This window comes from Brassica rapa, chromosome A02 (genome assembly GCF_000309985.2).
Source record: "Brassica rapa cultivar Chiifu-401-42 chromosome A02, CAAS_Brap_v3.01, whole genome shotgun sequence".
Taxonomy (NCBI): Eukaryota; Viridiplantae; Streptophyta; class Magnoliopsida; order Brassicales; family Brassicaceae; genus Brassica; species Brassica rapa.
The window spans coordinates 26,201,570-26,213,010 of record NC_024796.2 but is presented as its reverse complement, the minus strand read 5'-3'; the positions used below and the strand labels follow the sequence as shown (position 1 = coordinate 26,213,010).

At 35.9% G+C, this 11,441-nt stretch overlaps 3 protein-coding genes, 2 non-coding genes and 1 pseudogene across 5 annotated transcripts; all 6 read left to right on the top strand.

The window, feature by feature from the left end:
* Positions 1-581: 581 nt before the first annotated feature.
* LOC103854269 (mitochondrial import receptor subunit TOM20-3) lies at positions 582-2,202 on the top strand. Its single transcript, XM_009131203.3, has 6 exons — positions 582-847; positions 938-1,013; positions 1,138-1,307; positions 1,409-1,456; positions 1,762-1,851; positions 1,951-2,202. The coding sequence occupies exons 1-6, from the start codon at positions 749-751 to the stop codon at positions 2,065-2,067; spliced, it is 600 nt and encodes a 199-aa protein (XP_009129451.1). The 5' UTR covers positions 582-748; the 3' UTR covers positions 2,068-2,202.
* A 239-nt stretch (positions 2,203-2,441) lies between these two features.
* LOC117131865 lies at positions 2,442-4,812 on the top strand (annotated as a pseudogene).
* Positions 4,813-5,056: 244 nt separating this feature from the next.
* LOC103854270 (ribonucleoside-diphosphate reductase small chain C) lies at positions 5,057-6,602 on the top strand. The gene has a single exon (XM_009131204.3). It carries the CDS (start codon positions 5,183-5,185, stop codon positions 6,491-6,493), a length of 1,311 nt encoding a protein of 436 aa, XP_009129452.3. The 5' UTR covers positions 5,057-5,182; the 3' UTR covers positions 6,494-6,602.
* Positions 6,603-6,858: 256 nt separating this feature from the next.
* On the top strand, positions 6,859-6,939 carry TRNAL-AAG. The gene has a single exon. It is a non-coding gene; the product is annotated as a tRNA-Leu (tRNA).
* Positions 6,940-8,655: 1,716 nt separating this feature from the next.
* On the top strand, positions 8,656-11,228 carry LOC103854271. Its single transcript, XM_009131205.3, has one exon. The coding sequence runs from the start codon at positions 10,974-10,976 to the stop codon at positions 11,181-11,183; it is 210 nt and encodes a 69-aa protein (XP_009129453.1). The 5' UTR covers positions 8,656-10,973; the 3' UTR covers positions 11,184-11,228.
* On the top strand, positions 9,064-9,144 carry TRNAL-AAG. The gene has a single exon. It is a non-coding gene; the product is annotated as a tRNA-Leu (tRNA).
* Positions 11,229-11,441: the final 213 nt, after the last annotated feature.

Sequence of the window (11,441 nt, the reverse complement as noted above, 5' to 3'; positions counted from 1 at the left end):
CCGGAAAAATGTATTTTCTCGCCAAAACCACAAAAAAAAAATTTTCCCGCCAAAATCGTGAAAAAAAACTGTTCCCGTCAAAAACACTTTTTCCGCTATAACTTCAAAACACACTTTTTCCGTCCAAACTGCAAAAACGTATTTTTCTGCCAAATCCAAAAAACGTAATTTCCGCCAAAACCATAAAAATGCACTTTTTTCACGAAAAACACATATTTCCTTAAAAACAGCAAAAATATTTTCGGCAAAAACCGTAAAAATGCTATTTTCCGTCGAAACGTAAAAAACTATATTTTAGTTATTTTATTAACAAGTCCAGCTGGATAGAGATGAAAGTTAAAAAATGAAAACAACAAACATAGTTGCATTCAGATGATTCATCTGAATGCATAAACGAAATGAAGAAACGAATAACACCCAGATAGAACATCTGGATAAGACATCTAGATGAACCATCTGGATGCATCTTCCAGATGTACAAACTTACAGGGCCATTATTGTTTTGTTTCTCTTTAGCCGAAAACCAGCGAACAGTGTAATAATAACACATAGTTAAAACGGCAAGCAGTAGAGACGATGTGCTCCCCAAGCAAAAACAATAAATCTAAAAGCCCATTATAAGCCCATTTAGAAGGACTCCGCTTTCTAATCCTCTCCCTCTGTTTTCTCCGTAGACACCGTGAGGAGGAGAGTAGAGCCACTTCGTTCGTACGGGAGAAGAAGTGTTGTACCAAATCCCTGAGAAGCCATGGATAACAACGACGCTGAGTTCGATGCCATCATCATGTTCGAACAAATTCGCAAAGTATCCGAGGCCACCTACCTGAAAAACCCTCTAGATGCCGACGTTAGCTCTGTTCTTCGCTTCAATATAGTTTTTTGCATTCTCTTGTTTGGTCTCTGCTTTGTGATTCAATGGATGAATTTTTCATTACAGAACCTGACGAGATGGGCAGGAGCTTTGCTGGAGCTAGCTCAGTTCCATAACGAAGATCCTAAGCTAACTGTTCAAGGTTTTAGATTTTTTTATATTCTTAATATAAATTAGTTTATGATCCTCTCATGGATCTAATTATGATTAACAGTTTTTTTTTTTTTGGTTATAACGTTTTTTTAATTGTGTGTGTGTGTGTGTAGAGGCAATCAGTAAGCTTGAAGAGGCGTTGTTGATTGATCCAAAGAAGCATCCTGCGATTTGGTGCCTCGGGAACGCATACACTACGCTTGCGTTTTTGACTCCTGAAGAGACCGAAGCTAAGTACAACTTTGACTTAGCTGCTCACTTTTTTCAAGTTGCTGTGGATGAGGTACTTTTTTGCTTTCTGTTCATAACTAATGGTTAAAATAATAGTACTGTTTCTTTTTTTGGTGTTGTGGTTTTTTAATATATTTTTTTGAGTCTTTGCAGCAACCGGAAAATGAAACCTACCAGAAATCACTTGAAATGACAGCCAAGGTACTGTATATCAACCAACTTAGTTCATGTTTTTGGCCCGGTTCAAGCGGGAGGCTCTTAACCTGTAAAGATTTGTTTTGTTGATCGGTTCATAAGAAGGGTATCTTGCAGTTGGATTGTGCATTGAACATCTAAACCCGATCCTAAAGTGTTGTTCTGTGATCGAACTTATTCCCTTGTGTGCTAAGTATTATAGAGTAGATGTGTCGTTTTTCACAGAGTAGATGTCTTGCATTTTGCTTTCTAAAACCGATCTCGGAGTTTTGTTTTTTAATCAGATTTATTTTCTTTTGTGCTAAGGACAGGCTCCACTACTGCACGCAGAGGTTCACAGGCAAGGCTTTGGCCAACAGCCACTGAGTGGCGCCGGTCCATCAGGAGCGTCAAGATCAAAGGTTCTCTCTCTTTTTTTGTTCATTCTCATCGTCATATTTCATTTCAGTATTTGTGGTTTGAATCTCATGATCTAATGATCATGTGTTTTCTCGAAACAGGATGTGAAAAGCAGTGAGTTGAAGTATGATGTGATGGGATGGGTTATACTAGCTGTTGGCGTTGTTGCCTGGGTTGGTTACGCCAAAGCTACTGCACCTATCTCTGCTCCTCGATAAGTAGTGTTTTAAATTTAATCACTCAAATAGAAGATTATTTTTTTACCTGGAGTTATCAGTTTTGAGGTTTTCATTTAGATATTTTTCTATTGGATTTGGCCAAAGACATGACTATGAATGACATTTTGATTACCATTGTAACACTTCTTATGGCACGACAAAATCAAACTAAAAACACATATTGAAACTAAAAGCTACCTTTAAGGTAAAGGATGTAAACAAGAAATAAGATGGTTCCTGCAATCACAAACGCAGGAACTTGTTCTTCGGCTTTACGTTTAATTTGTTCAGCGTTAATGCTCAAGATCATGCACCCCATAATTACTATGCATATTAGCACAATCCATCCCTTGCCTATACCACTAGTTTGATCATTAGTATTCACTAGATCTGTTTCCGACGAAGATCCGCCACTAAAAGTGCCCATCAACTTCCATATTCCAGCTCCACCAATCAGAACACCTAGCACAACTTCTGCTGCCATTTCTTTTGTACTTCTTTGATAATTTTTTTTTCTTGAAGAGTGTTCTCTATTTATGCTCACTTTTGTCTACATGTCATTGCCTCGCATCTTGGTGTGTTTCTTTGATTAAGTAAATCTAAAACAGGATTACTGTCACTTAATTGTTATTCATTTTCTAATATTTTCCCATTAAACGTTTACCTCTCAAGGTAACTAGTGATATACATCCTCTAAACATAGAACTGAATTTTGTTTTTTTGCTTATATGTCATCACCAAATTCATTCTCACAAAGAAATATGACTTGACTTACTGAAAAATATGATATGATATGATATCTTCTTATTATGTCATGTACAATTTTAATGATAAAATTTTGATCTTTTGCTAAAATTCTTAAATTGAAATAATAACCAATATGTATATACCATATATCATATATGTAAATCATATATATTATTATTAATATGAAATTTTTAGAATAATATAATTGTAAATATAAGAAATTTTTCACATCAACTTAATATAAACAATTAACATATTTCGTATACATATCAATATTTTTGTCAAAATTAAATGTAAGTGAATAAATACCGAACAAAGATAACTTAAATTTAAATTAAAACATTTCTGGAGATTTATAACTTACAGTCGGTTAAAAATATGATTAATTATAAATTGAATATATTAAAATGGAAAAAAAAATCATCCGTGCGGTCTAAGCAAACAGTTATAAAAAGGCTTTGTAACATATTTTTCTTTAAGAAAAGAAACCAAGTGAGAGAGATACAATTAGGGTTTTCGACATATTCATACATTGTACGCATTGGCCGACTAAAAGCTTGAACAATACGAAATCTCTGTAGAAAAGTTGAAAGGATGACGGAAATTTCTGATCTTCAAGGGATTTGATAGGGGAGATTCTCTCTAGGGTTCCATTAACTTCTTCTCTAAGAGCAGTGCGATCTACTTGTAAAACGTGGAATGATTCGTCCAAAAATCAGGTTTTAGGGCAAAAAGCACCAAGGAGGAATCAGTTTCTGGAGTTTGTGGTAGTGAATCAAAGTGTTTGTTCACTGAGATTTGACTTGCAAGTAATCCACAATAAAATAAACATACCTAATCATCAAGTAAAAATATGTGGTGTCTTTCATTGCGAACCCGTATCTGGGGCAAACCAGATTGATTCAAACGAGAACAAAAGCATGATATGTTCTCGGATACAATAACAATCACTGCCACAAAATCTTGAAGATTTTTTATGATTACAAAGGCATTGAGGTCTATGATTTTGGATCTGTTTCATGGAAGGTTCTTGATGTCAATCTCGACTATTATGAACCATTTTATCATGCTGCCCTGTCTTTGAAAGGAAATACTTATTTTTCAGAATTGACCAATTTTAAAGATAGTTTAGTCTGTTTTGATTTTACAACAGAGAGGTTCTGACCGCCTCTGCCTCTGCCTTTCAAACATAAACCTGCTTTGGGGGCTCTATTTTGGGCTATAGATGAGAAGCTCGCTGTGGTACATTATCTTTATCCCACATTAGAGATATGAATTACTACTAAGATTGAGCCTAATGAGATATCTTGGAGCTCGTTTTGAAGGCTGGATATGAGACTAAACAGTGATTTACCATATGATTTTATGCCTTATCCTCGTAGCTTTTTCATTGATGAGGAGAAGAAAGTTGCTGTGTTTATTGATAGATTCGCAACCCATCAATTCCACGCGGCTCACATCATTGGAAAAGAAGGATACTTAAAATCTGTCAAGATCACCAGAAACTGGGAGGAGACTAATTCATGGGATCTTAGCCGTCTTGTTTGTTCTTATAATCCAAGTTTAGTACAACTGCAAATCAACCAGCCGGAAGAAACGATTGAGCAAGTCAACCAACCAGATGTCAGATGACATGAAAGAGAGAATAGTCAAACAACGGGGCAAAAGGAGAAAAATAAACCAATGAAGCCAAGAGATGATGATCAATCACTTCCATTTTCATGATTTGTTTTTTTTTCTTGCATTATTTCTTTCTTTGTTTTCTTTTATTTTATTTCCAGTGCATCTATTAACCTTTTTTGTTATTACAAAATTACTAGTAGTAGGGCTTCTTTTATTTCCAATAAATTGTTTTTATTTTATTTCCTACACTAGCTTTTTTAGAAAGATGGTGAATATTTGATAACTGAGATGCAGAAAACGAGCAGGATGTTGCTACAGAATTGTTGGTTACTTGTTTCTTGCTTTCTTATACTATTTTTCCTCCCCTTTGTCAGCCTCTCTTCTTCCGACTTCCATTCGCTAGGTTTGGTTAGAGAACTGAAACAGTATTTTTTTCAAACAATGGGATGATGTGAGGTTTGTGATGGACATCCATTTTGAAGCCGCACATGAACATCTAGACAAAATAGAGCCACAGGGGGTTAACGTATGACAAACAACAGCTTATTTTTATGCCATACCCAAATTTACCCAGTACATAATGAGCTCACAAAATGGGCCTTACGTCGAACATTTAAATTGAAGCACTTTAGTTAGGTCAAGTCAAACTTGTATTCCCGTTTATCACCTTGGGCTTGAAAACGAATATCACGTGAAGGCACGTGTTAACTCACAACAATTCACAACAAGACACGCGAACCACAAAATGTCGGTATTACCCTTTAGACTTATCTGGCGGAATATATCAAACGTTGCCGCCAAGGCGCCAACTTTATTACTTCCCTCGCTTCCCCCACGCCAAAATTTAAGTCCAAATGACGATAATACCCTTCATCTTCCCCAACAAGCCTCTCGAAAATTTCAAAACGTTTCGACGGCTCCCTCCCTCCACCCTTTCCCTCTCCTCTTCAAACCCTTTCGCCTCCATCATAAATATTCATCCCTAGATCTCAAACTCAAACCATCAATCACATCTTCAATCATCAACCTCTTCCCCTCGAAATCATCATCAACAAACATGCCTTCCATGGCAGAAGAGCCGCTCCTAACCCCAACCCCAGACAGATTCTGCATGTTCCCGATCCACTACCCTCAGATCTGGGAGATGTACAAGAAAGCCGAAGCCTCCTTCTGGACCGCCGAGGAAGTCGACCTCTCCCAAGACACCCGCGACTGGGAGACCAACCTCAACGACGGCGAGCGCCACTTCATCAAACACGTCCTCGCCTTCTTCGCCGCCTCCGACGGAATCGTCCTCGAGAATCTCGCCTCCCGGTTCATGTCCGACGTGCAGGTCTCCGAGGCGCGTGCCTTCTACGGGTTCCAGATCGCGATTGAGAATATCCACTCGGAGATGTACAGCCTCTTGCTAGATACCTACATCAAGGACAACAAGGAGAGGGACCATCTCTTCCGCGCGATTGAGACCATCCCTTGCGTCGCGAAGAAGGCCCAATGGGCCTTGAAGTGGATCGATGGATCTCAGACTTTCGCAGAGAGGATCGTGGCCTTCGCGTGCGTGGAAGGGATCTTCTTCTCCGGAAGCTTCTGCTCCATCTTCTGGCTCAAGAAGCGAGGGCTCATGCCGGGGCTCACCTTCTCCAACGAGCTGATCTCGCGGGACGAAGGCCTTCACTGCGACTTCGCGTGCCTGATCTATACCTTGTTGAGGACGAAGCTATCGGAGGAGCGCGTGAAGTCGATCGTGTGCGACGCGGTGGAGATCGAGAGGGAGTTTGTGTGCGACGCGCTTCCCTGCGCGTTGGTGGGGATGAACCGGGACTTGATGAGTCAGTATATTGAGTTTGTGGCGGATAGGCTTTTGGGTGCGCTTGGGTACGGGAAGGTGTACGGTGTGGCGAATCCGTTTGATTGGATGGAGTTGATCTCGCTTCAGGGTAAAACGAATTTCTTCGAGAAGAGGGTTGGTGATTACCAGAAGGCTTCCGTCATGTCTAGCGTTAACGGAAACGGCGCGTTTGATAACCATGTGTTCTCGCTAGACGAGGATTTTTAGATTTGATTTAATTTAGTTGTTGTTACAGTTTGATCCCTTGTAATATTCCGTGTATGTTCGTATTTTTTAATTAATGGAATACTATAAGCTTTATCTCTACTTTTCCCCAGCTTAATCTCCATGATTAATGGTGTTATACTTTTATTCCATACCACTATTTTATAATTTATAGAGTTAAGCTTTAAATTAAATTGATAATCAAGAAATTTATCTCTTTGGGCATTTTTTTACTTTCGACAAGCTTAAGTTATCTCTAACCGTCTTAAGTTTTCCCAACAACATCAGCAATTTCATATTTCATTTGGCATGTGGAGTATATTTAATTCTGTTACTAAAACCAAGTGTGTACTTCAGCAAACAACAAAGTTGATATGGCCGAGTTGGTCTAAGGCGCAGGATTAAGGTTCCTGTCCGAAAGGGCGTGGGTTCAAATCCCACTGTCAACAAATCACTTTTTTTTTTCCTGTGTGTTCATACGCTGACGTTTGATTTTCCCTTCTTTGGGAGAGGTACTAATGAAATGAGCAATACCAATGAGTATATCAATCATTTCGTATCCGATTATCAGTAAAAACGAAGTTATGAGAGTTCTTTTGCCTATGATTCGAGTTATGCTCTCAAGATGTGGCATTCTTGTTTCACCTTATAACAAATACAAATCCCATTTGCATAATTCTAGTTTGGACTTTCTACTATCACTTTTACTTCTCACCCTTTTTTTTTTTGCGTTCATGAATCAGCGAGAGAAGGTGCTCATTTTATTACATACCTTAATTTCTACATCTTCTGAGAGCGCCTCCAATAAAACCTGGATGTTGTTGGTCAGTTCCGGAAGCTGCAAATATTTCAAACTTTTTAAAACTCTTTCAGCATTTGATTCAAAGAATTAGTTCCAACGAGAAGTAGCTACTAGGTTAGGGAAACAAACTATACTATATATACATCCAATAAGATATACTCATTCCATTTCAAAATACAAAAGTAAAAAAGCACAATGAAGGTAACCAAAGGATCATCAAGTTTATTTTTTCCACACACACTTCCAATGGAAGCGTTTAATGGAACATTGTGATGGACTACATCGTAGAAAGGTAGGGAACACAGCCAAACAATTTGATAAATGATTACATGAAACAAAACTATTCTTGGGTCAATTTCTTATTGTACATGATCGTAAGATGCAGAAATAGATGTAGGAACTTGTTTGCTCCATTAGGTTTCAAAGTTAGCACGCACTCTAACAAATCCACGTAAAACTAGGACTTTTTAGATTTGATATAATTAATTGTTGTTACGGTTTGATCCTTGTAATATTCCGTCTATTATTGTATTTTTAATTAATGGAATAGTATAAACTTTCTCTACTTTATACCTGCTTAAAATCCATGATTAAGGGTGTTATGCCATTCATTTATACTTGTTAGAGTTAAGCTTTAACTTAAATTGATAATGACGAAGCGCACCACCATCAAGAGCAAAGTATGTAAGCATCATGCATTCATGTTGCTAGCTCGTACATGGTCGATAAGCTAGGCCTAGAGAGACAACCAATCATTTGTGACCATTCCATGGGATGGCATTACGACCAGGTCAAGGTGATCAGTGTGTGGTTTCTTATGCAAACGTCTTACTTCTTAATGGCCACTAGATTTTAATCCGCACACCCATACGGGTAACATTTCATTTATAAATATAAAATTTTATATTATTTTATATATAATAATTTATGATAATATATTGCTGTCATTTTAAAAATAATTAAATAGATGATATGTAGTTTTAAATATTAAAATTTAATGAATATTAATCATTTTAAAAGGTGAATGATATTTTAGTCACTTTAAAACAGTGAATGATATTTTATTTATTTATCTTAATGAAAGATTTTTTTCAAAATATATTGGTATCAATTCAACATAATTTTAATATGTTTGCACAAAAAACATAATTTTAATATGCAATTCATTAATTACTTCTATTTTAATATAATGTAGAATATACTTATATTATAAAATTAGCAAATAATTTCATTATAAAATTTATTAAATTAGAAAATAATTTCATTATTTTATTTATAATAAAAATGTAATTAAAATTAATTTATAATAACATTATACTACGAATTGCAAAATTAAGCAGTGCATTAATTAAAAAAATATTTAAAATTTTAAAAAGATTTTGTTAGTTTTTTTCTCAACAGGTTTTGTTATTCCTAAAACTAAAATTTAAATGTATAGTTAAAAAGGATTTATTATTAATATCTTTATAATTATTTAGAAATGTTATACATTAAATAAACTAAAGTAAACAATAAAAATATTATTTGAATATTTGGACCTAGATTTCTAGTATGACTATTTTGTAGTAGATAAAAATGGTACTTTTTTTTTAATAGAGAAGATGGACAATTTCCACGGAGACCACACACAATGGACGCTCCAACCACTGTTCTTTTACTTTCGACAATCTCTAGCTCCTCTTATGTTTTCCCAGTTACATCAGAAGTCATGTGGCACGTGGAGTATATTTTATAAAATTATTAAGAAAAAAGTATTCACAGCCAACGAAATGTTGATATGGCCGAGTTGGTCTAAGGCGCAGGATTAAGGTTCCTGTCCGAAAGGGCGTGGGTTCAAATCCCACTGTCAAAAATTTGCCTTTTTTTCCTGTGTTCATGTAATGATGTGACGCTATGGGCCCTGCTTATAAATTTAGGATTCTCAGGTTCGATTTGTGATTTCCCCTTTTTCTTTGGGAGAATTTCTAGTTGGCGCAGTTGGAAGTTGCTTGGAAGGATCTGTAGGTACTATACGATTATCAACAAAAACAAAGATAGAGAGTAGATATGAGAGTTGTTTTGCGTATGAAAAGAGTCATGCTCTCAAGCTGTGGCATTGTGGTAGACCGACGATGCTGGTACGGACCTTGGCCGCTTGCAACGAGGCAGTACAATTACATGTACCAATCTCCTTGCCTCCTTAATGTTTCATCTTACAACATCTCATTTTATTTTATATGCATTCATGAACCAGAGAGAAAGATGCTCATCTTATTATATACCTTAATCTCCACAACTTCTGAGTTTTTCAGCGCCTACAGTATTGTCTGGATGTTGTTGGTCAGTTCCAATAAGCTGCAAATATTTCAAACTTTCTAACTCTTTCAGCATTAGATTCAAAGAATTACTTCCAAAGAGGACTACCTAGGTCAGGCAAACAAATTTCATTTCAAAATACAAAAGTAAAAAAACACAATGAAGTAACCAAAGGATCATTAATTTTTTTTTTTTCACACACACTTCCAATAGAAGCATCTATAATGGAAATTTGGGATGGACTAGAGACATGGTACAAAGGTAAAGGACACAACCAAACAATTTGATAAACGATTACCTGAAACAGAATTATTCTTGTGTGATATATCAATATCTTATTGCACAACAGCATAACATCAAAACTCTAGGAAAATCCATCGGCGGAGGTGGGGAATGTCCAATGAAGGCACATCTACTCGACCCTGGGAGATGGATGATGGATCGAGCATGATCTGAAGATGCAGAATTAAATGTCGGAACTTGTTTGTTCCATTAGGTTACAAGTTAGCACTCTAACCAATTCACTTAAATCTAGGGATCTTTTTTTGAAATTGCAAACTAATGGATTTTTACATCCATACTTTTATTACAAATGTGATCAAAATATGTCAAAAACAATATAGGAAAATATTAATAACCACTTGTAAAGTTCCTAGACATTGTTTCGGTCATATAGGCTAGGAGAATACAAAACAGAACTTTGTTCACGTATGGGATTGTAACACAAACAGGTGTTTAAGATAATCCAAAAGAAAAAAATGGTTGCATTTACCAAAAGGGTTAAAAAAATATGGTTGCATTCTTTTAAAATGGTTGCACTTAGCAATTCTTATATTTAAACTTTGATACAAAAAAATTGAAAAAGAATAATATTCTTAGCATCCGCACTAATTCATTGGTGTTATAAAGATGCTCCCGGATAGAGGAAATAAAGTTTTTTTTTAAATTTCAAATAAAGGCTTAAATAATTGAATAATTGATAGTAAAGCAAACTATAAAATAAGTACCAACGACCACTTTGTATATCTGTTTCCTTTGAACCAAAGAAAATCCCCACGTGACATCACATTCCAAAGACAAATGTGAATCCATTCAATACTTCACAACTTGATCATAATCTCATCTTCTTTTCTTGAAACCACTTTTAATCCTTCCGAGTCACGAAACTTTGTCCTTACCTCCTAAAGCACTCTTTCTTCCGACATTAACCAATGGATCAACTCTATTCTCAGCTCCCATTATCAACCCCATTATACATTTTCCCCTCATATAAATACACACACTTACGCATTTTCTTCGATCAACTATATATCTCTCTAAGATCTGTATATACATACATAACAAGACAAAGAGGAGAAAAAAAGAGAGAAAGAGGACATCGGGAACATGTCTGATTGGGGACCAGTTTTTGTCGCGGTGACGCTTTTCGTGTTGCTAACTCCGGGGCTGCTGATTCAAATTCCAGGGAGAAACCGAGTAGTTGAATTTGGAACATTTCAGACAAGTGGTGTTTCGGTTATTGTTCATACCCTAGTCTACTTCACTCTTGTTTGTATTCTCTTGATTGCTATCCAAGTTCACATGTATATTGCCTAATCGAATAAAATAAAATAAAACATCTCCATTTTTGTTCTAGCGTTACTTTAGAATTATTTCATTTGAATTGTGTGGCGTTAACTGTTTTGTTTGGTACAAGTAACTAAGTGGTCTCAAAGCTACTAGAGTATTATTTTACTTGACTTGCGTGTAATATTTTTTTTTCAAATGGGAGTGTATGTAATTCATATCGACATATGTATGTAGAAATGTTAAAGTTATATGATACTCCCTCTGTTTTTAAAACATACATATTTT

What these genes read in the sequence shown, in the direction of transcription:
- LOC103854271 (XM_009131205.3), top strand. Translation starts at nt 10,974, where the DNA reads ATGTCTGATTGGGGACCAGTTTTTGTCGCGGTGACGCTTTTCGTGTTG.
- LOC103854270 (XM_009131204.3), top strand. Translation starts at nt 5,183, where the DNA reads ATGTCGGTATTACCCTTTAGACTTATCTGGCGGAATATATCAAACGTT.
- LOC103854269 (XM_009131203.3), top strand. Translation starts at nt 749, where the DNA reads ATGGATAACAACGACGCTGAGTTCGATGCCATCATCATGTTCGAACAA. An exon ending in TCCTAAGCTAACTGTTCAAG is followed by an intron (nt 1,014 to 1,137) that starts GTTTTAGATTTT and finishes GTGTGTGTGTAG; the next exon opens with AGGCAATCAGTAAGCTTGAA. An exon ending in CACTTGAAATGACAGCCAAG is followed by an intron (nt 1,457 to 1,761) that starts GTACTGTATATC and finishes TGCTAAGGACAG; the next exon opens with GCTCCACTACTGCACGCAGA.